This window comes from Kickxella alabastrina (assembly GCF_025024165.1).
Source record: "Kickxella alabastrina strain RSA 675 chromosome Unknown BX661scaffold_6, whole genome shotgun sequence".
Lineage (NCBI taxonomy): Eukaryota > Fungi > Kickxellomycota > Kickxellomycetes > Kickxellales > Kickxellaceae > Kickxella > Kickxella alabastrina.
The window spans coordinates 748984-776915 of record NW_026251477.1 but is presented as its reverse complement, the minus strand read 5'-3'; the positions used below and the strand labels follow the sequence as shown (position 1 = coordinate 776915).

The 27932-nt window shown below is 44.3% G+C and overlaps 9 protein-coding genes and 1 non-coding gene across 10 annotated transcripts; 5 read left to right on the top strand and 5 right to left on the bottom strand.

Moving 5' to 3' along the window:
• Positions 1–2084: 2084 nt before the first annotated feature.
• On the bottom strand, positions 2085–3880 carry BX661DRAFT_179899 (uncharacterized protein). The gene has a single exon (XM_051535351.1). It carries the CDS (start codon positions 3666–3668, stop codon positions 2097–2099), a length of 1572 nt encoding a protein of 523 aa, XP_051393238.1. The 5' UTR covers positions 3669–3880; the 3' UTR covers positions 2085–2096.
• On the top strand, positions 3869–5059 carry BX661DRAFT_179898 (uncharacterized protein). The gene has a single exon (XM_051535350.1). It carries the CDS (start codon positions 4086–4088, stop codon positions 4761–4763), a length of 678 nt encoding a protein of 225 aa, XP_051393237.1. The 5' UTR covers positions 3869–4085; the 3' UTR covers positions 4764–5059.
• A 424-nt stretch (positions 5060–5483) lies between these two features.
• On the top strand, positions 5484–7099 carry BX661DRAFT_87800 (uncharacterized protein). Its single transcript, XM_051539550.1, has one exon. It carries the CDS (start codon positions 5518–5520, stop codon positions 7072–7074), a length of 1557 nt encoding a protein of 518 aa, XP_051393236.1. The 5' UTR covers positions 5484–5517; the 3' UTR covers positions 7075–7099.
• A 25-nt stretch (positions 7100–7124) lies between these two features.
• Positions 7125–7952, bottom strand: BX661DRAFT_169962 (uncharacterized protein; the record flags this gene model as incomplete). The annotated part of the gene is made up of 1 exon (XM_051533576.1): positions 7125–7952. The coding sequence occupies one exon, from the start codon at positions 7950–7952 to the stop codon at positions 7125–7127; it is 828 nt and encodes a 275-aa protein (XP_051393235.1).
• Positions 7953–11577: 3625 nt separating this feature from the next.
• Positions 11578–11651, top strand: BX661DRAFT_t49. The gene has a single exon. It is a non-coding gene; the product is annotated as a tRNA-Lys (tRNA).
• A 3770-nt stretch (positions 11652–15421) lies between these two features.
• On the top strand, positions 15422–17205 carry BX661DRAFT_87783 (general substrate transporter). Its single transcript, XM_051539549.1, has one exon. The coding sequence runs from the start codon at positions 15691–15693 to the stop codon at positions 17191–17193; it is 1503 nt and encodes a 500-aa protein (XP_051393234.1). The 5' UTR covers positions 15422–15690; the 3' UTR covers positions 17194–17205.
• Positions 17206–17989: 784 nt separating this feature from the next.
• BX661DRAFT_179884 (tyrosyl-DNA phosphodiesterase-domain-containing protein) lies at positions 17990–19704 on the bottom strand. Its single transcript, XM_051535349.1, has one exon. It carries the CDS (start codon positions 19641–19643, stop codon positions 18039–18041), a length of 1605 nt encoding a protein of 534 aa, XP_051393233.1. The 5' UTR covers positions 19644–19704; the 3' UTR covers positions 17990–18038.
• An 845-nt stretch (positions 19705–20549) lies between these two features.
• BX661DRAFT_197327 (tyrosyl-DNA phosphodiesterase I) lies at positions 20550–22233 on the bottom strand (the record flags this gene model as incomplete). The annotated part of the gene is made up of 3 exons (XM_051538122.1): positions 20550–20687; positions 20847–20888; positions 21076–22233. 3 exons carry the CDS (start codon positions 22231–22233, stop codon positions 20550–20552), a joined length of 1338 nt encoding a protein of 445 aa, XP_051393232.1.
• A 1692-nt stretch (positions 22234–23925) lies between these two features.
• On the top strand, positions 23926–24295 carry BX661DRAFT_179880 (uncharacterized protein). The gene has a single exon (XM_051535348.1). The coding sequence runs from the start codon at positions 23934–23936 to the stop codon at positions 24273–24275; it is 342 nt and encodes a 113-aa protein (XP_051393231.1). The 5' UTR covers positions 23926–23933; the 3' UTR covers positions 24276–24295.
• A 704-nt stretch (positions 24296–24999) lies between these two features.
• BX661DRAFT_128788 (helicase C-terminal domain-containing protein) lies at positions 25000–27669 on the bottom strand (the record flags this gene model as incomplete). The annotated part of the gene is made up of 2 exons (XM_051532517.1): positions 25000–27272; positions 27315–27669. Coding segments are annotated over 2 exons (2628 nt in total), but the record flags the coding sequence as incomplete, so codon positions are not given.
• Between the last annotated feature and the right edge of the window lie 263 nt (positions 27670–27932).

Here is a 27932-nt window from a genome sequence, read left to right as displayed (position 1 = left end):
ATGTTTTTGTTCACTATACTGTTAAATGTTAAATGAGACAACTCAATTTAAAGATGGAGCCGAATTTGCACGTCGCGCTTTATTTTCAGGCGCCGACGTATTCCCAAGTCCCAATGCTTTTGTATATTCCGCCACTCTTTTAATAGACGCTCTTGTTGAATCAATATCTCTAATAATGACTTGTTTTCATTATTAAGCCTGCTTAGTTCTCCCTTTGTATAATAGTTTAAATTATTTTGTATTATCGTTGGAACATCTTTTGCAGACCGTATTGATTTTAGCATTTCAATCAACTCCCCAATATTTGTAAGCCCGTTTACTTTAATTCCAAACTCATAACCTTCCCATTGGCCTTTAACAATAATAAATAAAGAAGCACCTTCTGTTGATGTAGGCATAAAGGGGTGTTGTTTGGTATGTGGTGCCCAACACACAATTCAAGCCACTATCTCCCCCTTTCAAGAATCAAGATCGCCCTCATGGTCACTATACACATTTCTGTTATTGCTGGCTAACATCAAGGAACACCATGCTGTTTACAGCGCTGCCCCCCTTTCCCAATTCCTTAAGTAATTTTTGAGACTTGAATATATTAATTTAGACCCACATTTTTATAGAGCACGACATGGCACGCGTTCGGTGTTTTCCAATTTTTTTATTTAATTCGCTCCAAAACAATATTCAATTTTTATTGTTGATGTAGGTATAAGTATAAATAATACGGTCTGTAACGTTGTTATAAAAGTTGCCAATATATATATATTTTTTAAAAAAAACTAATGAACTAAAGGATGTATATTTGGCCACGTCTATTCCTTTTCATATTTATATAAAAGCAAACTATGAATAATTCATAAAAAAACAGGAAAATGGCAGCATAAAAAACTAAGCAATGGCGTCATTTTTATCTCCATCAATTTATAAAAAAAGGCTTTGTATACAAGAGGAAGTTCGCATTTAAATTGACATTACCCAAATTTTTGGACACCGACTTTGCTATTAAAAAGAAACCCCAATTTTTCAATTAATCATATTATTCTTCGCATACTTATTTTTTTTGCTTCCTCCATCTCATCCATGTGCAAAAAAATTGCGCGCATTAATAGGGATAGCGACTTGCTGTAGACGCAAGTGACTTAATTTTTTTATTTTTCCATGGGTTAATTTTAAAGGCTGAAACTTTAATTAGTGGATTACACAATGTAGATATCCATCTATTATATTGTCGTACGACAGTGGAAGCGTGACATAGATTATGCATTTATATATGCAAAAAATTGAAAATACAGGCACATGTTTGGTCACTGTCCTGAAAATCATCTGATAACCCCTGAATACACAAAACAATCGAGTTATTATTCAAAAAAAGTAGAAATATGAAGAGCATACTTATTCATTCTAGTGAACTTTACCTTTCTTATTGTACTTTATGTCAAACTCTTATTTTATTGAGATAAATAAAGTGAATCCATGTGAATAGTGAACAATTAAAGCAAGTTGAGTACATGTGAGTGAGAATGAATAACAATTGTTTATATTCTCATCTAATAAAAATATTTTTATGAGTAAAAGTGATTATGTATTTTGAATAGAGTAATTGTGTAATTGAAATTCAAATGATGTGGTAAGGGCATATAGATATTTTATTTTTGTGTATTCACTCCATGACGTAAATTAAAAAAACACACACATACACATGTAAACTATGCACAAGCATGTACCAACACCATGATAGCGATAGAGCGAATGTTGAGATAAGGAATACGTATAAATAGACAAATTGTCGTCTAGTTTTTTATGCTGTTTTGTTTTATATATTACCATATATAGACAGCAGAACACAATACATTTTTAAACAACCCTACACCTTTTACCCAAACACAGCTTTTTTACCTTCTGTAAAACAACAACAAGACAATTTAGCCATGCCACACAACGATACGCCCGGAATCCTGGAGCACGATTACCCTCAACCGCCTCGGCCACTCAGCCAAGAATATGACTAAAGGCAAATACGTAATATAATATAATATTAATTTAGTTTGGCTAGATACTTTTTATTTAGATTATAATATTACAACAAATATATATTTTTATTATTGCAGAGAAAGCTTGGCCTGGTTCATAACCCTGTGCAAAAAGGTTCTTGCGTCAGCCAACGTAGCCTTGGGCTGATCCACTACACAGAAGCAAACACTGTCACCATCAGATTTATTTGACATTCCAGAAACCCACCCCTTGTTCTGCATTCTCACGCAAATCTCATCACACGACCGTGTCAGCTCGCCATTAACCAAGCCCAAGGTCACCCTCACATCCGAAGACGTCTCCGAAGAAACACCGGCAGTAGATGCTGCTACGCCAAGCGACCCGGCAGCGTAGCCATTAAACGACTGATTGACAGGCACATTTGCAAGCCAATTGGCCTGCACCAGCGTATGGTCTTCCACGTACACAAAGGGCGGCAAGTTATGCAGCTTTGACGGCTCCCCGAGATCACGCACCGTAGTCGCATGCAGACTCTCGGCGTACCGCAAAATGCATCCCTCGATACGCTCTGCCTCAATGGCAGAAAGCGCCTCCTTTGCCAACTGGCTCTTCCGCGCCTTGCGACGCCCAGCGCTCTTCCTCCTCCGCTGCTGCTGCTCTCGCCGGCCACCCCCATGCGCGCAATCCGGCGCCACCTGCCCGCCATTGTCATCAGCATTGCCAGCGGTATCCGTGCTGGGTCGGCCAAGCACGAGAAAAAGCATGTCGCCATACTTGTACACAAAAAGCTTGCATGGGCCACTGCCCTGGTGGGGCATATAAAGCGGGTGCTCAGGCATACTGGAGCCAGCGGCGGTAGCAGCACTGGCACTGGCACTGACTGCGGTAGTGGTGTAGAGAAGGCGTAGGAGCCGTGAGTCGTAGAGCATGCCGGTGAGCGCGCGCGGCGCCAGTGTGATTCCGCGCGCACTGTCAACACCGACGCCGTGCTCGTACGCCGGCGGCATGTCGTCCTCCATTGCCAAGCCGAGCCGGCTGCGCGTCGCAGCGGACGATTCCGCCGAGCCCGCCGAGTCTGTAGAGTCTGAGGGCTGCCGGGCGGCGGCAGAAGAGTCTCCTGCGGGCATGCCTGGAAATGCGTGCTCACCGGTGTACAGGAATGTGGTTGTGGGGTCCACGCCAGAGGCACATGCTGTTTCCAGCACTTGGGGTAGCCTGGGCACGGGAGGCACAGCGGGTATGGTGGCAGTGCTGCTGCCACTGTTGCTGCTACCCCATGTCCATTGCGGCCACCAGGATCTAGCCGATACGCGCGTGTCCTCACGCAGCACTTGTGTCGACTCTGCTGTTGCCGTGCTGTAGTTGGACATAGCCGACGGTGCCCGCACATGCCTCGGCGTCGCCGCCCTGCTGGGCTGATGCTGCTGCCAGCTGGACATCAGCACCCCCATTGCGCTGCTCTGTGTCGTATTGGCTCTCGCCCTCGACGCAGTCACGTTGATGCTGCGAGCCATCATTACCGCCGGCGCCGCCACAGTTGCCGTGGTACGCACGGAAACACGCGACCCAACAGACCGCAGCGACTGGGCATCTGGCTCGACAGCAGCAGGAGCGGGCGCCGCTTCGGTGCTCTCCAGTGCCTCTAGGTCCGCCGCGCTGATCGTGTATTGCTCGGCCATTTGGTGCGGACTGGTGGATTCAAGCGCTGGGTCGGTTTCGGGTGGTGTCGGCGGGCGTGGCTCGACCAGAGCATCGACTGCGCGGGAGAGCGCCTGCGCAATGCCGCCGCGAGGCACAATGGCAGAGCCGGCAGAGCTCTCGGTGCCGCTGCTGTCCCCTGATGCACTCTCTACGCCGCTATTAACATTGCCACTGCCATTGCCATTGCCATTGCCGCCGCCAGCCCATCCCCAGAGCCAGCTGCCAGTCGACCCGGCTGCCGCCGCTGCTGCCTGAGCCTTCTTCGGCTCAACAGCCAACACCCTCTTTGGCTCAGCAGCCGGCACCCGCTTCACTTCAACAGCTTGCGCCCGCTTCACCTCGACAAACGCCGGAGCATACACGGCCCTGGCCCAGGCAACAACGGCACGCAGCCAATGGGCATTCGCATCACCGCCCATGCTCTCCCATACAACGTCCTCGGCGCGCCAAAGCACAACAACGCCAGCAATATTCTCGAGCGCGCTCAGGTCGCGCCAAAACTCATCAAAGCCGCCCAGACTAATGGCGCCCAGCCGCACCCTGGGCACCGGCGCAAGGCTGCCAACCAAATGCAGCTCGCGCTCCCACCTGCAATCCCAGCCACCAAGCGTGCGGCCAAAAAACGAGTCCAGCTGGCGCCTCACTGCTCTGCGCTCCGTGCGCGCGCGCTCAGCCAGGTTTCCGCCGCCAAAGAGCAGGATAAAGGCCGCCCACTCCTGCGCCAGCCACTGGCGCATTGCGCTGTCATCCAGTGCGTGATCCAAGAACTCCACTGCAAACGCGCCCTTCTCCTTGCCGTACGCCGCAACCCTGCGCGGCAAAACCACCGACAGTTGCACAAGGATGCCTTGCTCCGGCTCGTAAACCACCGTGCGCCGCTTCTCCGACCGCACCGTATGAAACCGCGACTGGTTCCCAGTAAATGTACGTGCAAAGGCAACAAGAGCTGTGGCCAGGCCAATCTCTCTCAGCTTTGTGTCCAGCGACACCACGCGTTCGCCGGCCGTCCCGGCAACTGCTGTGGCTACTGCTGCTGCTGGCGGTGTTCTGCTGGCATTATGGTTGTCGCCTGAGTGTCGCCGGTTGCGCCGGAGATGTGAGCTGCGCGAAAAATAGTCATTGGGTGTGCTCGGGTAGAATGCTGGGAGTGAGGCTGCAGAGTAAAAGAGTAGCTGCTCGTGCGATGTGTCCTCCTCTTGTCCGAGCTCTGGGCAGAATACTGCAAAGTGGGACAGTGCTGCCGGGTAAGTCTGGTCCATTCAACAGCAACAAAATAGAATCCTTACTTGTGCGAATTCAAGTCAGATTCAAATGGAAGGTGCATAAAATTCGAATAAAGAGAATTAATAATACAAATATGGAATTTTAGCAGCTGAGGAGAACAGAAATACGCAAACGCCTGATGCGCCTCAAGCTGCACTGTTACGAATCCCCAACCTGCGTGGGGTAGGCAACTTACAAGACTGTGCTTATGCGCTCACCTTTACACCTCATCAAAGGTAGTGTGCGTTAACGCCTTTCGCCAGAGGTAGGAAAAAGATAGCACACACGTGAGATACTTTTGGGCATTTAGCAGCGAAGTACTCTTGGATTTTTTGTTGGATATCTGTTGTCTCACTCTTTTCTTCAGCAGTTTACACACAATCGTCATCCATGATCATCCCCGGCCAAAAATAATAATAGAATTCAATCTCCTCTTTTTCTTTTTTTTCCACGCTTATTCGCACGCACGCATATATTCACGGTAAAAAAGGCCAACTCACACGCATACAACCCGCAAAGAAAATTTCCTGCTGGCTTTGATTTCGCTTCCTTAGTTTTTCCGCAATGAAAACACAAACTTTAAATAAAAATACATATTTTATTTCCCTTGTTCTCTTTTTTTGCTCTTCAATATTTTCCTTTTTCGATTTTATCTCACTACTTTTATTTTTATTACTCGAAATGCGCGCTACCGCAATTTACGCCTGCATAGCCGAAAACCCTGGCGAGATAACCTTTAACGCCACAGACGCACTCTCATACGTCACAGATTCTGCGGAGGATGGCTGGCTGGTCGCCACAGTGGACCGCACGTCCGACCGCGGTCTCTTCCCTGTGGTCTACACTGAACTGTACCCCGAAACAGGCGACGACCTTGTTTTTCTCAGAAAACTCCAGCAAGCCGGACTGCTGTCATCTACCCTCCGCTTAGAGCAATTCATCACTGTTCCCACAGTGCCTGTCGTGCCCGCCAAACCAGCATCACTGAAACTTATTTCTGCTAAAAAGGTGCCTCCGCCAGTGACTGCGCCCAAACCAAAAATGACACCGAGATCTTCATCCACCAGCGTGCAGTATCCGAATATGGCACCTGCGCTGCCAATCAAGCCCCTTGCAGTTGACCGGAGCAGCCCTGAATCCAGGCATGAGCGCGAGCGCGAGGCTGCACAGCAGTGGGAGGCCCAGCATGGAATCAAACACCAAGCCAAACTACCACCACCATCAATTTCTGCAAAGCCCTCGCGTCCACTTGGTGCCAGAGATGCTTTGCCGCCCACATTGCCCGCCAGATCCCCCTCGACCTCCTCCAGCAGCACGCAGTCTCTGAATGCACACACATTGCACACCCCAAGCATTAGCCCTGCTACAGCCAACGATGCCCCAGCGTTGCCCTTCAGCATCCACCGCCAGGCTTCCATGCTCTCTGCCGCCCCCATTATTCCTGTTGAGAAGAACATCCAGCCGTCGCCCAAGGTGCTCATCAGCCAGCTTAACCGCATGGGCTTTGAGGATAACTTTGACCCGAAACCATTTAAACCGCAGCCCGCATTGCTCAATGCAACTCTTGCTCGAAGTATTCCTCCTAGTACACATGAGCCTCCTTCTTCTCGGCCGCCGATGCCGATGCCACTGCCATTGTCGCCGTCGCCTGCGCCGTCTGTGGGCTCCGCTGGCATCCAGCTGACGGCCGCCCGGCATGTCCAAGGCACTCCCCGTGTGACCCGACCGGCACCGCCTCCTCCGCGCCCACCCGCCTCACGCAAACAGTCTGTGCCCGTCTCTGCCTACGCGCAACCACCCATAACAGCCACACAAGCCAGCAGCATCAACATTATCCCCCAAGACGCACGCATCCGGTACTCGCATTTGTTCGCAAGACTGAATAAGGAATACGGCCAAAAGAAGTTTCTCACGACTGAGCAAGTGGCCACTGTGGTGAGGCTGTGTAGATTACCTGATGAGCAGATGTCTAGGATCTGGGTGTTGTCCGATCGCCAACTTAATGGCCAATGGGGGCCTGGCGAATTCAACATTATTATGTACTTGACTGATTGCGCACTAAATCATGAACCAATTCCAGAAACCTTGTCTGTCGAGTTGTTGCATTCGGCATACAATTAACAAGCAAATAAAAAACAATTTGTCTGTTGTATCATTTATTTATTTTGATATTAATTAAACCCGGTGTTGCGCCAATTTAATATTTCGTCTTCCAAGTCCGAGTCCGCATCTGAAGAGGACGATGACGAAGGAGGAGGTTGATCATTTTGCTCATTTTGCTCATTTTGGAGCTCGGCTTTAATGCGACTGTGCAGCTCCAAAAGCCGCTTTGTGCGCGTCTCCCAGATCTCGCCCTGTCTATCCACATAGCTCTCCGCCATAATATCATCAACCAGCTCGTCCGACTCACCCGACTCGTTCGCCTTATCCTTTACTCCGTTCGAAACCTCCAGCTGCAACACCTCGTCTTCAAACGCCGCCAACTCACGCTCCAACCCATCACCACTAGCACTGGTGGTTTCTTTCTTTGGCGCTTGAATCGGCCGGCCATCTTCTATTTCCACTTTCATTTCATCATCGCTCTCTGCTTTGCTGGGGTCTACACCAGAATCGAAAAACCCGGCAGGCAAACCCCCTACACCATTATTATCTGGCGACTCACCATCCGACGCCCTATTAATTTCACTGTCGCTCTCTCTGCCACTTTCACTTTCGCTGCTGTTGCTGTCACCGTAATTGACTAATGCCAGATTGTGATTATCGGTTTTCTGCCGTTTATTCGAATCCTCAATAGCTATGTGCTTAGTTTTATGAGTATCCTTGGTATCTTTTGTACTTGATATGTTTAATTTCAATACACCAAAGGCTGCTTTTGCCTCGTCCTCATCTGATGTCCTTTGTCTCTTTGTGGGTATTTGGTTTTGTTTCTGCTGCTGCTGCTTTTTTTGCTCACGTGATTTTCGAAGTAAATCTCGTGCTGACAACTGTTTACTGGACATGAATACAAAAATAAATATAATGATAAAGATAAAGATAATGATGAAAGTGAAAGTGAAAATGAAAATGTATTAATATTTTAAACAAAAACATCGTAAAGAAAAATTGAAAATTGAAATTTTTCATGTTGCTTTATTAACCCCCTTATGAGGATAAAGTAAATATGGGCAAAGCTCGGTCCGGAAAAATTGAAAATTGAAAATTAACAAAAGTATACGATTTTGCTTGAATAGCATCACGGGAGTAATGGGAAAAGTGCACGTGAATGTCATGCGAGTACACGCTATTTACTGTCAAGCTTGAGGATCAATATTGTACCAAACTCAAATTTGTGTCCAACAAAATGTGTATAGTGAAGCGCTATTTTTATTCTTATTTTTTATACAATTTAATTATATCTTTTCTATTAGCTTCCTTACCAATGATGTGATTAAAAGCCGTCTCTATAAAATTTTTATAGTAAACCCCTTTCTTACAGTCAAATATAATAATTTTAAAGAAGTTGCTATTACAGTAACTGTTGTATTAATGCAATACATAATTGTAATATCATTATACATGTATTTTTGGTAAAAAGCTACTCCTCAATGAGTTATTATTTATTGTGTTGTGACATTCTTTTTAGTTTCTGTATCAATCTTTTGCAAATATACATTGCCATCCGGAAATTTTTGGTTAATCATGATTGTTTTTATAACATCCCAATTATTATTTTCAAGTGTAGTTAGTACTTTATATTTATAGATACTTTTGTTGCTGCTATCCGTATTGGAGTATTCGTATATGCACAGGACCTTTAATTTGTTTGACATGGGTAAAGTAGCAATGAATTTTGCTTGGGGTTGCTTGAAAATACCTGTTCAGAATTCTTGTTTAAATAGGTATTTTATTTAAAAGTAGTAGTAGCAGCTGGTTAATGATGATGAATAAGTTTTAATTTTGATACCAGCGGCATATGTGACAAAATTTATACCAATAATACATGCATATACTTTCTTACTCATTTAAACATTCAAACTATTATGTAAGAGGGGGTGTGGAGCACTATTATAGTAGTGTCAGAAAAGTGGGGGCGTTGATTTATAAGGGGTTTTATTACTAATGTTTCTAAACTACTACCAGCGCCGGCCTCTTATATATGTGTCTCGTCGCCTTTGCTGTGCGCATTGCCAATTGTGCACTCCGTTAGCGAGAACTGGTTCTTCTGTGAGCGGACCGGTGTCTTGGCATGTCAATGTTGTGGTCTTCGCATATGTGCGCTCGTACGTGTACATTGCAAAATAGGGAGCATATCTGGGCATCATTATTATGCCTCCCTAATTTACGCCTGCATAATCCAATTAGTACCTTATCAATCGGCATGCAGATGGAAACCTGTTTCATGATTCTCAACCTCGACATCCACTTTTATATCTTCAGTCTGTGCAGCATAACTAATAAAATTCTATTTTTTATTTTATATTATTCGAAGCAACTTAACAGGTTTCTTTTTTTTGCTAAGGCTCCGCCCCATTTGCACACACATAATATAATAAGGCAAACTGCACATGGCCCCCTTTTTACTTTTATATAAAACAATTTGTTTACTGTTATGTAAGAAGGGGTGGGAAGCACTATTGTGATAGTGTTAAATAATGGGTGTGGAATTATAAGATGTTTTATTACTAGTGTTTCTAAAGTACTATTATCGCTGGCCTTGCCTTATATATATCTCCTTGTCTTTGTGGCACTCACTGGCAGTTGTGTGCTCTGTTTGCGAGAACTGGTCCTTATGAACGTAACCCGGGTCTCTGATATGGCATAATTGGCATGTCTGTATTCTTGCGCCCAGCACATCCATTTTGGGACAGGCAGTATGTCCGGATGTCAATTGTGGCGCCTAATTTGATCCCCTGTGATTTGGCCCATATCAGATCCATTTGTGAGCTGACAAGAGTCTGTCTTATGATTTTCGCCCTCAGCGTCTACCTCCATATACTTGGGCTGCGTAACATTATTTGTTACTTAACTTTTAATAAAAATAGAATAACAGGTTTGCTCCCATGAATAGAAAATTTGCAACAATAAAATTGTAAAATAAAAACTTTGAGACTTTATAATTTAATTAATAAAAAACTATTGCCTGATAATTATTCTTTGACTCCGGGCCTAAATGAAAAATAAACCTTTATATAATGAATCTCTATGACATACTAGCTCTATTTTCTTTTTTTAATTAGCAGAAACCACATAAAAATTACAGTTTATTGGCCGCAGCTGCCTGTGTTTTCCGATCGATAGAATACTTTAAGCTGACCAAAATAATATTACATGTTAAAAGAGTAAATCAGTTTACACACACTCTGCTTTTCTAATTTTTTTGAATGTGAAGATGCTATCGATGGCGACTGGTAGTAAAAATATTTATAATTTAATTAAATGAAAAACCGTTTACTTACAGCAGTTTTTACCATGGGGTTTTTTTGCTCTTATCGATGAACATGGCCAGTGTCTTTATGTGTGCATTTATAATTAGTTAACTGAATAATCTAATTTTAGTTTTGTTAAATTAAAGTATAAATACCACTAATTTATATTATACTCATTATTTTAATATACAAACCAGCAATGTCTTTATTGTTCTGTTCTTGGCTTGTTGTGTCAACGAGGCTTCAATAAATATTCTTAACAAACGTAATGGCTATCCGGGCATTACACATTACTGAATGCACAGAAATGCTTTAAATCCTGCACTTTAAAAAGCCAACCTACTTTTACAATAAACTATAGCAGGGTTTTTTGATATTGTTGTGCAGCCCAAAGGCATGGAAGTGGATGTCGAGGTTGAGAATCATGAAACAGGTTTCCATCTGCATGCCAATTGATAAGGTACTAATTGGATTATGCAGGCGTAAATTAGGGAGGCATAATAATGATGCCCAGATATGCTCCCTATTTTGCAATGTACACGTACGAGCGCACATATGCGAAGACCACAACATTGACATGCCAAGACACCGGTCCGCTCACAGAAGAACCAGTTCTCGCTAACGGAGTGCACAATTGGCAATGCGCACAGCAAAGGCGACGAGACACATATATAAGAGGCCGGCGCTGGTAGTAGTTTAGAAACATTAGTAATAAAACCCCTTATAAATTAACACCCCCACTTTTCTGAAACTACTATAGTAGTGCTCCACACCCCCTCTTAGATAACAGTATCCAGTGCGTCATTTTATTAAGAAATATATTTTTCAATTTCAGCAACCTGCACATATTCAGTCACACATAATTTGTAACTGTCAGCAAATTGTTGTTTTCAAAGTCTGTAGAATACTGAACCAGCTTACACAATGCTAAGTATATAATACTAGTTGGCAAAAACGATATTTATGTGTATTGATTGCACAAAATATACACAGCACTTGGCATTATTGCGTGTTTCCCATTATTTCAATACAGCCAAACCAAATTAATTTTTACATAATAACTTTTGTCCATCAATTAAATGCATGCCTTATTTGGTTTTTGAAAAGAAGCAAATCACAGGTGCCAAGATATTTTGCTATTATATTAAAAAGAACAGGCGTACGACCAACCTCCCTACTAGCACTTCTTTTTCAAAAGAAGTGCTAGCTCAAGTAATTCGCCTTGTTAGCTCAGTTGGTTTAGAGCGTTCGGCTTTTAACCAAAACGTCGTGGGTTCAACCCCACATGGGGCGCAATTAACAACAAAGGTGTTGGCTAGTAGTTATTCATTTTTTTGCTTAAGCTAACCACACGTGTCAAAAGTAAATGTTCTATTCTTCTAAATTAAAAATTAAGCAAATCTACAATTATTAACTAAAAAAACTAATGCAAGTTGAACAATTATAATCATTGAGCTGCTATATTGTTGGTTCAGCCATCAGTCCCTATTGAAATAAAGTTTAATAAGCGTGTTCTGGAAAAGCTGTCTATCACATAAGCAAAGCCCAGTTTAAACTCTGGCGGACGCTTCCGCCGCCAGGCAATTAGCCCCAGGTCTAGAATAATTTTTTATAAGGGCATATAGCCAGTTCTGCAATCGAGCCCATGCTGGGCAAGGTGGGGCGCAGTAGACATCTGGTTTTATTTATTAACTTTAGCTTGTGTGTTTTGCTTGTTTTATATTTTGTTTAATAGATCTAAAATGTGTGCACCATTAAGCAGTTTACGCTTGTCACTTACGCTTAAGAGTTAATTTGTCGGATTGTTTTAACACGATTCCAACAATATATTTGGAGTTGAGCGGTGATTTTTTGCTACTATTATATAAATCAAATTCAGTTGACTTCTCTTTGCATTCAAAAAAGTGATATATAATTTTATCTAATAGTTGTTCAATTGTCAAATCTTTTCTTACAGTAATAGTACTTTTTTTTTATTATATTGAACTTCAAATGTTATGTTCACATAGAAACTGATGTAGACAATTTTTTTATTATTTTTAATATTTTTATTTATAGATGATTTAGCACCTTCAATTTCCATGCTATTTACTGAAATGCTATCCTTATTGTTTTCAAATACAACCTCTTTAAAAAACACATTGCCATCAGGATGTGTTTGATTATTTATAATTTTGTTAATGATAGACTTCCAATCATCATCTTTAATCGAAACAGTTAGTCCATTGGCATAGCCGCTTTTATCAGGGCAATCGTATTTGCAAGTGACGCTTAATTCCTCTTGTGGCATGGGTAAAGTGGTGACAAAGATTTTTTGCTTGCTTGGAGTTTCTTGGTTGCCTGTGGTTAAAGTAGAAATAATATTAGTATACTATAAATCAAAAGTGAGTAAGAATAATGCAGTTGATGGTAAATAAAAATGGATGTATAATTTGCGGCAAACAAGTATTTATAGTAAAAATGGGACAGGTATTTTATCTACTTTTCCCACTTTTTTCCTTTCCTCACTTTTTTTCTCTCCTAGGCATTTTTCAAACTAATAAAAACATGACTGTTTTTTTTGAAAAAAAATAAGGGGCAATGCACTGAGCGCAAATTTTTTCTCAACCATTTTTCTTTTGTATATGCCTATTAACAAATAAAAAAGTTTTACGCACTGCTTGTTGGGATCTCTTTTAAAAGGCCGTCTTGTTTTATACAATGCTACATTATGATTTATTTATTGGTTTTTATTTATTTTTAAACAATTTTTTCATGTGTGCCGGCTGATGATTGCATTATATAAAGTATGGTTGGGGATGCTGGACACAATGGACAACAAAATATTTAAGGATTCAATGTATAAGCTTGTTATCGATGATGACTAGCAGGTAAATTAAAAATCTGAATTTATTATTGAATAAAGACTGCCAATTTTCTTTAAGCCTACACCATTTCCGACGGTTCTATTAAGACGGGAGTTTTTTATTCGTATGACTTGTTTTTCCTTTTTCTCCCTCTTTTCATCACCAGAATATCCCCAGCTGATACAAATACGTCATTGAAAATTTTTTAATAGATTTTGAGCTTTACACTTTGTCTAGCTCACTATGTCCATCAGTCTTATATCATGGATGCGCTTAATTAAAATAATAAGGAAGCTTGGCAGCACGTCTAATGATTGCGTTTGTATGTTCAGTGGTCGGCGAACAGATTGATTAAGTAAATTTGGTTTTGTAATCCGCTAAAGTTGATCAGCAATAAAAATTAGTCTTGTTTTTTATTCTTTAAATTCAATACCAAAGCACGTTTCTTTTAGCTCAACATGCTTGGACATATTTTTCCATAAAATATTTTATTCTAATTATTTTTCTAATAGTTCAACATTGTGTATTCGACGCTGTATTTGACACGGTGAAAAGAATAGTAATCTTTTTTCGAAGAAAAAAACTTACAAACTCGGTGGTTTTGAGTTAGGTTTTTTATTCATGTTGGACAAATTTGATTGAGCGAAGACCGGTATTAATTTAGCTTAATGTGGGTAAAAGCTGATTTGTATGATTGTGTAAGTGAGCGGTAGAATTTTCAAAACGAAAGCTGATTGGACAGACTTTTGGCTTTTTGTTTTAATTTAGTCATTTGTGATTGTTAATCGCAATCCCAAAGAGTAAAATAACCCGAGTGGCCTGTATTTCATTTTTTTTTACCAATTGACCTGTGTCCATGATGCTGACAAGAAATAGCCCATCCGCAGAATCTTATATTTGCGCTGAGGGGGGTATAGGAACAGAAGAAGAAACTGTTTATGGAAAACCAAAACTCGTATATGGTATTGTCTCCCCAAAAACAACCACACAGACCATGACAACTTTGTTTTATTTGTTTTCTCCTTTTGGACTATACTCCAAATAGGAAACCATGTATAAAAAATAATGGACAGAGAGACAAATGCATTGATGGAGCCGATATCACACACACATTTTTTTTGTTGGTAGCGTCAGTATTGTTGTCAGTATTGTTGGCACTATTGTTGGCACTATTGATAATGCGAACAGCACTTTTAAGTATCGAATAACTCGAGGACGTCACGGGTGAAACGAAGCCATATGTACACATGTGAGATTTCGGCATTGTAAAATCACATGCGTGAAAAAATCATGACAAATACTCGGCCCATTTTCTATTACCTCGCAATTTTTTTGGGTCCAAAATATTGATTATAAAAAATGATATGCGCACGAGCCGCTCACGAGAATGGGAAATCCCCCACGCTTTTTTCCCACACGCGCACACAACCATTCTCTCCGCCCAAAAAAAGAAGGCATGTGAAGAAATGTGGTAAATGAGGGATTTGCAGTTATCCATTTTAGGATATTAAGGCAATTGTGGGATCAAACAAGAAGCACTTTGGTTCGAATTAATATAGTGACAAGAGTGTAAAAACAGCTTCACCGATGGAAGGTGGATTAATGCTTGCACATGCTTTTTTTTGTTGGTCGGGCACGAGATTGCAAGAAACAAATTTTCTTTAAATGGAAAGTTGATCAGCAACAGAAGCAGCAGAGTAAAAAAAAGATAAGGATATGGCTGACATCACATGCGCGCTATTTGCTTGTTTCTCAGAACGGGAACCGCATACCTGCCTCCCAAATTTAGCAAGCAAACAATCGAATTAGGAAATAGGGAGGTGTTGGCGCTGGCGCTGGTGCTGGCGCTGACATAGGTCCCAGGATCGACCATCCCTGCCCGTCTCCCTCTTTTTGCTAGGCCATTTATGTGCTGGAAATAATAGTGTTAATACAGTGCTGAAATAGAAATGGGCCAGTGACTTTGGCCATTATTTGCCGTCCGCCTCGTCCGTCAGTGCATTGGTGCATTGGTGTGTTGACAATGCCAGCAATCCGGCATCTGTGCACTTTTGGCGATGCCAGAAGCTGGGCGTGCCTCGCTCTCCCTTCTCCCCTCCCAGAATGGAACAATGCTTATCGCCTAGAGCATACAATCAATTTGTTTTATCAGTAATTTTTCTACTCCTTTGGGTTTGCTCAGGCGCCTGACAATGGCATTGCGCCGCCTCTTTTTCAAATAGAATTGTTCTGTTCTGAAAAATAAACTTTGGGTATAAAATCGCTAGCATTCGGCCAGGACGAAGGACAGAAGCTGCACACACCCTCCCCCCTCCCTTCCTTTTTATATTGTACTGTAGAGAGCTTGACCAGTCTATTCCCAGCCTTTAATTGCTAATATTATCTTATTTCACTCTATTGAATTGTAATCTTCCATCTATTTTTCGTTCGCTTATTGTTTGTTTATCGCAGCTGCCCAATACACACCCACCTCTCCCAGCCACAATATGGGCAAGAATTTCCAGGCCTACTTTGTGGGCGCTGTCTCCGCCCTCGGCGGGTTCCTCTTCGGCTACGACATTGGCGTCATGTCCTCGATTCTCGAGATGGAGTACTGGAAAGTCTACTTCAATAGGCCATCGTCCGTCGAAGTCGGCGTCATTGTCTCTCTTCTCACAGCCGGATGCTTTGTCGGTTCGCTGGCAGCCGGCTGGATCGCTGACAAGTTCTCGCGCAAGCGCACCATCATGGCCTCCTCGCTCGTATTCTGCCTGGGCGCGGCAATCCAGTGTGGCTCGCGCAACCGCGGCATGCTGATCGCCGGGCGCTTTGTCGCCGGCCTCGCCGTCGGCTGCCTCTCCATGACCGTCCCCGTTTTTCAGTCTGAAATCGCACCAGCACACATTCGCGGCCGCCTCGTCTCGCTGCAGCAGTGGGCCATCACCTGGGGCCTGCTTATTGCCTTCTGGATCGACTACGGCTGCCACTTTATTGACAGCGATGCCTCGTGGCGCATCCCCATGGGTATCCAGATTGTGCCTGCGCTTATTCTCTTTGTCGCCATGTTCTTCATCCCGTACTCTCCGCGCTGGCTGGTCGACCATGACCAGGCCGAGAAGGCCCACCAAGTGCTTGCGCGCCTGCGCGCCAACGGCGACATCAACGCGCCCGAAGTCCTTGCTGAGCTCGAGGAGATCAAAGAAGCTGTGCGCGTTGAGCGCGAAACTGCCGTGCGCAGCTACATGGACCTTCTGCGTTTCCCCATCCGCCGCCGCATCATTTTGGGCGTGGCCATCCAGGCGCTGCAGCAGCTGACAGGCATCAACGTGATCATGTACTACGCTACCAGTATTTTCAAGCAGTCCGGCTTGACTGGCGACAACGCGTCGCTGATTGCTCAAGGCGTCAACGGGGTTGTCAACATGCTGGCCACTGTGCCAGCCATCCTGTGGATTGACCGCTGGGGCCGCCGCAAGACGCTGATTTTTGGCGCATTGGGCTGCGGCCTGACGTACTTTATCAAGGCTGTGGCAACTGGTGCCACGCAGCACAAGACCTACGATGAGGATGGCTCGCTCAACCTTAACTTGCCCAAGGGTGCTTCCTACCTGGCCATTGTTATGATGTATCTCTTCGTTGTCTCTTTTGCTATGTCCTGGGGCCCCATTGGTTGGATCTACCCGTCCGAGATTTTCCCCATGCATATGCGGTCAAAGGCTAACTCCATTACCACGGCGTCCAACTGGCTTTTCAACTTTGTCATTGGACTTGTTGCGCCCATTTTGATCAAGAAGATCACTTGGGGGTTGGACCTTATCTTTGCCATCATTATGTTTGCGTCTGTGGGTATTATTTACCTGTTCTTCCCCGAGACCAAGAACCGCTCGTTGGAGGAGATGGAGGTTATCTTTACAGGGTCCGCTTGGGCGCATAAGGATCGCAAGCGTATTGATGAGTATGATATTACTGTTCAGCATAATATTGATGCAAAGGTGGCTGACAAGTCGTAAACTATTAATCTTTTTTATTGTTATTAATCTTTTTTGATAATGTATTTGTTTTGTCTTCTTGTCCAATTTAGTTTATTGAAAATTAGTGAATATTTAGCTACAGCACATACCCATAAAACAATTATTTAATTCAATTCGATGACTGCATTGTTGAGCAGTCTGGTAAAATGGAAGCGAATGTCGAAATTGAGAGTTACGAAACGAGATTTCATCAATATGCCGATTGACAGGGCATAGATGGCAGCATGTAGGATTAAATCAGGGGACATACTATTGGCACCCTGATATGCCATCCCCATTTGATAATGTATATGCATGGATGCGCACATATACGAAGACCACAACATTGACTTGCCAAGATACCGGTCTGCTTGCAAAAGATCCAGTTCTCACCAATGGAGCGCACAATTGACAATGTGCACAACAAAGGCGATGAGGCACGTATATAAGATGAGGCCGGCCCTAGTAGTATTTTAGAAACATCAGTAATAAAACCTTTTATAAACTCATCACTACTTTTTAAACACTAGACAACTAATGTTCATCACACCCCCTCTTATTATAACACCATCCTTAAATAAAGTCAAATTACGTGAAATTTTTGTCCATAAATAATTTATCGAAGAACACAAGCTGACTTATCCGCATGTATCTATTATTTAATTCGAGTAAATATAGGTGTTCGGTTGCAGTAGCATGCTTGGCTGGTACAATCAACATAACCAAAACGTTTTACTAGGCCGATTATATTATAATACTGTTTCCACATGTTGTTAATTAATTAATTATGTTAGATTTTTGAATAGATTCATGTTATACTATATATAAAAATATGTGAAAGTGTATTATGAAATCAGCGGCAATTCGTCGCGTCCATAGGGTTCCCAATCCATTTTAAATGGCAATGGCACCGCTAGTCCATTCCAAAGAACCGAGTCCCTCCCAAAGATTCTTTCAAACGTCACGCCAGGCAAGACAACTCCAAGCTCATAGTTATTAACGTATACTTTCCTTGTAGCTCTGCTGCCACCTCTCAAATGGCCCCAAGCACCAGGCGTAAAATTATGACTTCCCAAGTATATCCATCCATTCCTGCCCATCTCGCCAAACCTCGCCAATATAATCTTTGAATGGATCAAACAGTCTTTGTAAACCGGCTCAACCTTATAAAGACAATCCTGCGGAAAATGGTTGTCAAAATAATATGATGACTGAAATTTGATACTTTGGCGCGCACTCGACCCAAATTTATTTACCTTGCCTTGTGTCTGCGTATGAAACCCTACATGCACTCTTTGCGAGAGTGATCCTGTGGATGTTGCAGGCGATAATAGATGGCGGAATTCCTGAGCGCTGTCAAGTCCAAGCGCCGAAAGATAAAAGTCTGAGAGATACTCAGGAGTCAGCTTGCCCATGGATGAGCCGTAGCAGCAGTGGTGGGTGGTGAGCCAATCTCTTTGCTGCTCCGGAGAAAGCGATTTTCGGATTCCGATCGTAACTTGTGCCAAACGAGCGAGTCCATATGCATCTGCATGAAACTTGCTACGCCCCGCCATGCTTGGCACAGAAGTCACCAGCTGCGCCTTAACCTTGGAGAAATCCACCATGTCAAGCTGTCCGACGGCCTGCTCGGGCACGCTAAGATCGCGCAGGGCCTGGGCCAAAGTCAAACCAAAACCATACAGCTCGCGCGGCTCATCCAAAAGGGGCAAATCCTGGATAAAAACGATATTGCCCAATGCCGTCCAATCAATACTCAGCAAATTAGCAGAGGAAATAACCAAGCGAATATGCCTGGGATAAAACATGAGCATTATTTTACTGTGCATAATTGGAAACCTTTGGTCTGCAAACTCTGGGTGAACTATGGTGAGCCTGCCTGCTTGGTATATTCCGCGACGATCTATCCGCGGATCATAATGCTTTACTATGAGCAGTTTGGTTGTATCGGCAAAGTGCGGTAATAGCCAGTCCAAGTCTAGAACAAATGTCGAAAGGATAGCCTTTTGTAAATTTGGCTGGATAAGGTCGGAAAGCGATACTGTAGTTGATGTGATGGGTTGGTCTTGGTACCGGGTCAGCCGGACGACTCCTGTCGGATACTGAAGCACAGGCGATACTGCCTGCGTCGGTGATGCTGATGTGCGTGCTGAACCTGGCCGCGGTGAGAGCTGCGGCAAAATGGTGTGTGGAGATCGCTGTGATGTTGCTGAATTGGGCGGTGGCAGTGCTGGCTGGAATGAACAATGCGATGTCTGGGCCAATGTTGACTGTGGTGGCGCTGATATAGGCAGTAGCTTGGCTGGTGTTTCTCCAACAATTAACACGTCATCGTCTGACTCAGTATCCGAAATACACACCGCACCTTCATCAAGCAAAGTGTCAAACTGCGAAAACTGCAATTCCGCAAACTCGTCATCGCTATTTGGTTTGTCTAAGTTGTGAGACATTAATTCAAGAATAAATGTAGTTGATTTGTGAATTAAGAAGGCGAAACGATGCGAATTTGAAGTTGGGATTAATGATTTTTAATATAAAAATCGGTTATTTTAATTTGGCTTTTTAAAACCAATTGTGATTTGTGGGACCAATTCTCGCAGTCAAGGCGGGTTGTTGCATTAAACTTTTGGGTTTTTGGGGTCACATGGCCATTTTTTTATTTTTATTTTATTTTTGCATGCGGCATTCTTCTATTATCAAATTTCTTTTGGATATTGTTCTTTTGCAATTTTAATGTCCACACACCCTGTGTATTGCGCGCTTTGTATTATTCACGAATAGCCTTCTTTACTACATTGCTCCATGAAAAAAATATTATTGTATTATTTGTCAGTTGGCTTCAAGCAAAGATATAATATAATGTGGACATAAAATTATTATAATATGTTAGCTGAAAGCGACGGGCGCACTTTCATTTCTCAACATGCTTCTCAAATTATTTCTTTACACACACATTTTTTCTTTTTATATTATTTTTCATTATCCATGTTGGTACTTAAAATAGCAGTGCTATTTCTGTTATTCACAATTGCTGCTGGCAGCTCGCCCACACCCACCGCATCACCTCAACCCACTCAGAACGAGGCCGCAATGGAAAGCTCTATCATGCAAGCAATATCGGTTTTCAGAACGACACGCACCAAAAAGACCATCACAATCACAAGCACGTCTACCAAGACAATTCCGCGCATTAAAGCTATCGAGACGGCAATAATGGCATCATCCACCCAAGCCCCTGTCAAACATGTTGCTTTGGATACTGGGTCTGTACCGACCATGGATTCGCTCAAATGGTCCATTATGAACCAAATTATTATTGTGAAAAGCATCAAGCTTGAATTGGCTTCCCTTGTGACTCAGATTGCGGGCCATCCGAGCACAACGGACACAAATGCTGCTGAGATATACCCAAGCACTACTGGTACGACGCATACTAGCCCATTAACCGAGATGCCAGACAAGGACAATGCTGTGACTAGAGGCAATAATTTGATCTCAGTCGCATTGCCAGTGCAAATAGCCAGTACCCTCACAAAACAAATAGCCATGCAACAAACTACCTCATCATCATTTGTAATCCCAGTGCCAACCACCAGTGCCGATTTGAAAAAACCTAGTTCAGCAACAGTCATGCGTATTACATTGCCCCCTACTTTGATATCAGCCAGCGAGAAGCCGAATAATGCCGAGAGTAGCTCACCAGCATCGCGTTCTTGGCTATGGCGCAATATGTGACTCTAGAGCTATTTTCACATTTAACTACTTTGAATATAATAAATATCATTTGCATTGATTGGTATTAAAGTATGGAACGTCGTCTCGCTCGAATGGCTGCCACACATACTTGAAAGGCAAAACCAGCGGCTCTCCCCTCCAGCTAACGCTAGCGCGGCTATCCTTATTGCCATTCTGGTCAAGCTGGTCGACAAAAAGCATGTCGTTCAGCACAATGCCAAACTCGTAATTGTTAACATAAATATCCTCTCCGCTCTTCACCTGCAGCCTGCCCCACGCGCCAGGCGTAAAATTATGGCTCCCCAAGTACATCCACCCACACGTCTGATCCCCACCGACCCGAGTCAAAATAACCTTCGCATGCACAATGGTCCTGCTAAAATGCGGCTGAACACGGAACATGTGTGATTGAGGAAACTCGCGCGCATTAAATGTCTCCGGCCGAGCATAAATATATTGACTGCAGTCAACATCATACCTGCACTTGTCCACTTGCTCCTGGGTATGGAAGGCCACGGCAATGTCAATGAGATTATCGGGCACGGTATTTTTCCACAGCGTATCCCGGTGGTGCCGGGGATTAATACCATGGGCGCACAAGTAAATATCACGCAGCCAGCGGTGATCCAGGGGGCCCAGGGATGATCCCACACAGTACATGCGAGCATCGGGCGTAAACTCGTAATCTAATAAAGTGGTGTTGGGCTTTTTGATGCTTTTAATAACCACAGCCAGCCGTTCCATCCCGTACTCCGCCATATTCATATTCATGCGCTGGCCGCCGGTTGGCACAGAAGTCACTATTTGCGCAATGGCCGTTGAGAAATCCACGCTATTCATCCACCCAATAATCTCGAATGGCACGCTCAGATCGTGCAGCGCATATGCCAAGGACATGCTAAACTCATTGGCTGGAAACACCAAAGACGGGTCTCGCATAAAGTCTTGAACAAACACGATGTTTTGCAAAACACTCCAGTCGTCCTCGGCCAGATTTGCTGAAGATACGACAAAGCGGACAAACCCTGGGAAAAACAAAAGCATTATTTTGGTGTGGATTATCTGGACCTGCGGTCTGGGAAGCTCTGGGAATACCCGGATTATTCTTTGGTCGGCTGGTCGTGCGTTGATGGTTTTGTTGGATATAAGGGTTAGGCTTGTTTGCGAGCTGAAATGCCCAAGTAGCCAGCCTTCGTCTACAATAAACCCTGTCATGAGCGCGTGCTGGAGAAGGCTGCCATTGTCGTCATATAGTATGTCGGACAGCGATAACGATTCTTCAGCTTTGTTTGGTACGCCACGCATCTTTGTTCGTCGCACAGCTCCATTATTATATTTTAAGTTGGTTTGGGAAGAAAAAGACATTATCAAATTGTAAATAAAAAATATAATAATAATTACTTTGTACGATACTATTTAAAAGAAAACTTGAATGAAAATTGAATATTATTTTGGAACAAATTAAATGAAAAATTAGAAAACACCGAACGCATACTAAACAACACCCCTTGCGGTGACCAATTATGGACCTATAAGCCTGGATGAGTTATTTGATCATATTTAAAAAAATGAATCATGAAGAAACATAAAATAAATGATTTGTTGGGGGAGGACAAGTTATGAATCAATTTTCTCGCCCTTTCGGGTGGGGTGGCTGGGCTAATTTTGTGCAAAATGGTGTCGCTCAGAAAAACATTTATTAATTCCAAGGGGTGCATACATATATATACTTTTTTTAGATCAAGTTGTGTCCAGTATAATTGGAAATGCAGAAATTATCCACTGTGTTCAAAGCATTTTTGTTTCAAATAAAACATATTATCCAAATGTTGAATTTAATAATGAATTGTTAGCTACTAAGGACTGTACAAATACTATAACATATATAGACAAAATGTAATTAACATTGTCGATGTTATTATCCGTGGAAAACAATTGACGAAAGATGAAAATATTTTCGCTATGAAAGTGTTTTTTGAAAGAAAAAGACTGCCAAATTTCTCTTTTTTCATTGTCTAAAAAATGATTACAATCATTTTTCTTTGCAGAATTCTGGTTTTAAACGTGTTCATTTTTTATTTTATTTTTCGCTATTATTTTATTTTATTTTTCACTCTAGAATGTCCGGCGTTGTATTTTCCGACAAAATTGTTTTGAATGTCTTCAAATTATCAGCAAACCATGCCCGCAACATTGGCAAGCTATGGGTTGGGGGGGGGTTTGAACAAAACGACATTACCCAGTCTACACTGCGCCGTCAATTTATCGCACTAATGGGTATATGCCGACAATGGAGAAGGCTCGCGCTGCTGGCAGTCTGCTCACGAGTATACGCAATGGGCTACATCAACTACACTGACAGTGATCCGCCAACTCCTACAAACCTAAAAATCGACACGAATATCGGCGACATCTTGGCGTTTAAAGGGCAAAACCACGTCTGACACGTGACTCTACCTCTCCACGGTGATATGTGCAGTTTGCCATTACTAGAAGAAGTGCTTGTAGAGTTTGACCGTTTTCGTGTTGTGTGGATGAGCATCAGAACTGCATTTTTCGACTTTCGGTAGAAATCCGCATGTAGAAGCCTTCCGTGCCAATTCCTTGATTACAAACGTGTTTGGTAAGCTTTCTGAGAATGCCGCTCAGCTGGCCAGAAGGTTTCTAAATGTGGTCCTAATTCGCACCGATAACCAGGAAAGATATACCTGCACGGGTGTATTTTTCGGTTTCCTCGTTGACCAGTATGCAGGCAGGATAATGAGTCTCGGCCATTCTAACGACAACCCGTTATCTGCCTCAGCATTCTCCAACAAGCTCGCTTATCTTAAAATTAACATGGATGACAGCCCTGTTAAAACCCTGCCAACGATAAACTTGGAGACGCTTGAGGATCTCAAGCTTTCAAAAGTGCCTACTGGCTTTTCGTGGTCTAGTTTTTGCCTGCAATCGTACTGCTGGGCAAATCAGCTTTACTCGACTGAAGAAGCTGCGCGTGACATTTGATGATGACGATGGGGATCAGGAGAATGGAAGTTCAGGCTCTAGTTCTGGGCGCGGCCACAATTATCAGATGGACTTTCCTACTCTCGAGTATCTACGCCTTGACTACACATCACTTGGTATCATGGTGTTCAACAACGCATTACTCTCCGCATACACGCCAAACATTGTCATCAGAGGTTTATTCCAGGAAGTCCAGTCGTTCTGCTGGCACACGTTCAAGCACTTTGGAATCTGCAAAATCTACATTGTTGATAAAGACGAGATTGCAGATATGCCGGAGTTTTATCAAATGCCGAACGAGGTATTTGGCTGCAAACAATTCGATAGCTGGGCAGAGCTAAAGTTATATATAACTTGGCTGGATCTTGATGCGGCCAAAATCAATTGGGCCAACCTCACTGCATTTTCCATTTTCGATCCAATCGACATTGGAATTGTCGCAATGCTTTTTTCCTTGCTTACCGGCCCCCCTTGAAGCTGACAGAGTACCAGATAATAGTGAGCAAGAATATCCACGCATTCGGCTTGCCTGATCTGGATGATCGTCTTGAGTCCAATTTGCCGACCCTGCAACTGCTGTCCACCCCTGTATCAGAAATGTCAATTAAACTATATAATAACAACGGCAGTGGCAACGATAGCCACAAGCCAATAATGAATGCACCACTGGGGCTTTTACTGTGTTGGCTTTCGTTGACTGTTCTCAAGCCAATGTCGGCGATTAAGCCAGACTTGTAGCGCTTAAGGGCAGAATATGGCACCAAGTGTCCTCATCCGCATACTATGGCTTGTTCTTTCAATCCATAGACCCTGACAAATTATGTTTGTTTCGGCTTATATTTTTAGCTTAATAACATCAAAAGCAATGAAAACAACACAGCCATTGTAGATTTATATAGCAAAATACATATTACAATTTATTTTATAAATAAATCTCAACATTGCACGCTAGATAGATTTGAAGTCACGTTTGAAAAAGGTGGCAATCTGGCCGAGTGCCGGTCCAAATGCCAACTTGGGCACCGATGCAGCACCCACACCGTGACCAACCACAGGCGGTGGCAGTATCCAGGCCGGTAGCTTACTAGCAATTCGTGCATCGGCATATCGGGCATCCAGAAACACAATGGCAGCATAGTCGTGACGATGACGGATGGCTCGCCCAATTGACTGGTTAACCGCTCGCATGCACAGGGACTCATACAGTTCACGCGCCCTCGGCCCCATTGAGGAATCCCTTAAGGGCTCTACCGGTTTACTATTGCTTCCCAGAAACTCATAGTATGCCAGGCGTTCGGCCAACTCCGGAGACGCCAAGCTAGGAAATGGCACTCCAATCATAATCACAGCACGTCCCAGATTGTCGCTAAAATTGATTCCTTCACTCAACCGGCCGCCAACAACGCTCAGAAGAACCGCTCCATTAGACCCAGGCCTGTGCACTTGCTCGGTGTATTTTTCCAAAATATTCACCTGCGGATCACCATCGCCACCAGGCGCATTTGATTCGGCAAACAAGGGTTTCCGCCGCTCAATGCGCTGCACTATGCCAGCAGACCGCCACTCAGCGAGCATCCGGCCAAGCAGCGAGTACGAGGGGAAAAATACCACAATGCCGCCTGGGATAATGTTGCATATGGAAGCGAGTGCCTGCCCGGCCTCGCGAATTTTTGCCGGATCGCTTTGGTCCTGGAACGCAAATCGCAATGGCTGCCCCGTGGGCCCGCTGCCCACCACCACAGCACACACATGCGAGGAATCAACAACGTGATTCCATGCAAACAGCTGTGCATTCTTTGAATCCAGCTTTGCAACAGCAACGGCATTACCTGCTTTACCCGCACATTGGTCTGTTAAGTGGCCGGCTTGCAGTGGCAGCAGTTGCTCGACAACGTCGTTGGCAGGCTTCATTGTACCGCCCGCCAAAATGACTGCGCGCGCCTCGCTGCAGATACTGCCAAACGCCTCAGACGGGTCGAGAAGCAGGTATTTCAGCTCAACTACAGCATCCTTCTCGGATCCACTAGCCGCACTAGCACGCACCACAAGCCGCGCACCCTTGCGGTCCGGGTTCCCAATGCACCCCATAAACGACTCAAAGGCTGCCACTGCCGTAGCCGGCGCAGGACCGACAGACGCCACCGGTGCATTATTGCCTGCCCCTCGCTTTGCGCCCCGACCACCGGCGCCATCTTCCATGTGTGTCTGCTGCCTGCAATGGTCAGCGAACATGTTGAGCTTGCGACCAATCTTGCTCTCGCGCAAGTATCTGTCAATCTTGTACACGTTAATATGGTCAGCGTGGGCACGCTGCAAAAACTCGTTCACAGACAGCACACCAGTCGACTCTTTTCCCAGAGCTTCTGTCGCCGATGCATCCATAAACTTTCTCAGCGCCTTGAGTAACGCCAGCGTCTGGCGCACATAGATCGTGTTGCTACCCTTTAGCCGGCGCCAGTACTTTGTAAAGTACATCTGCAGCATCTCCGTTAGTGCGCCCACAGTCCGGCGGTCCAATGTCACTGAATGGATCGACAGGATGGTATCCACAAGATTATGTGCTTCGTCGATAATCACCACGTTGTCCTTCAGAGACACACCCATAGACTCGCGGGCCGACTGCGACAGAAGCATGTTGTATGGCAATGCGACCACCTGTGCAGCACTGACTGCAGCGCGGGTCCCGTAGTATGCGCACACGGATAGCCGCCGACCCTCAGTTGCCAACTCCTCAATATCCATGATCTTTGTCCCGATACTTTCCTTGTAATCGAACATGGGCGTGCGCTGTGCTGGCAAAAAAGCACACCGCGTTTTTTTAGAGCCCTGCTGCTGCATCTCCAAGCACCGCTCATTGAGACCATGTACGGAGTGGCAATCCGAGCGCACCCGGTCATTGGTGCACAGCTGCCAACGCGATCCTAGCGTCACGCACTTGATCTTGGAAGATTTTCCAAAGCTCGTGCGCTTAATCTCGCTTATAAACTGCTGCAGCTGGGAGTGAGTGCGCGAAGCATAGAATATCTTGGCCACGCTGGGTTCCACTGGCGGCTCCAATTGCAGGGCGTCGCTTTCCGAGTCATTTTCGCTGTCACTGTCATAGTAAGGCTTGTTTGCTGCCCGCTTTGCTAACAGTTTGCGCACTTCCGCAGAGTACTGCACAGAACCGTCTTCTGCGTCGCTCGCATGAGCCCTAAGAACATCTGAGCCCTCACCAGTATCACTGTAGTATGCGTCGACGATCATCTCGTCATCAACTTCACTGTCGCCGCCACCCTCGCTGATCATATTTGCCCCAATGTCCGCTGTCGCCCTGCGCTTTCGCTCAATCGCTGGGTCTTCTCCGGAACCTCTTGTTCGGCCCATCATTCTGCCGCGACGCTCTGCAGCCTCCTTTCGGCGCGTACTCGCAACCCACGCCTTGTACCTTGTCTGCGCCAAATCGCCATCTGCCACCTCGGCATTGCTCTGCTCAATCCTCTGCTTGCGTTCAAACTCGGCCACCCAATCGGGACAATCTCCGCCACCCAGAGTGGGCTCAGGAATATCCAACTTGCGCCGCTCCTTGTGATGACCGAGCCAGGTCAGTGCTCCGCAGATAATGCTGAGAGATTTACCTGTGCCCGTCGGACTCTCGAAAATTCCAAACTTTGATTCCTCGATTGTCTCGAAAAGTCGCTTCATAAAATCAAGCTGGATGGCATAAGGTGTCATCGGGAACGAAAACTCATCGGCTGTCTGAGGCGTAGGTAACTTTGAAGTCCGTGTTGTGCTGGGAGAGCTCGAGTCGGTCATTATGTAGTAGCCCGTGTATCAATAATAAAAAATATGAATAATGTAGAATGTAGAATGTAGAATGGAATGTTTTACAATGGGAATAAAAAATGATGTGAGCAAAAACCGCGCTCAGAGTGCCTAACCGAGTTTATTTTGGTACTGGGCTTGGCCTTCACGTGTATGCACACCTTAAATTTAACAATTAAAATCTCCGGATCAAC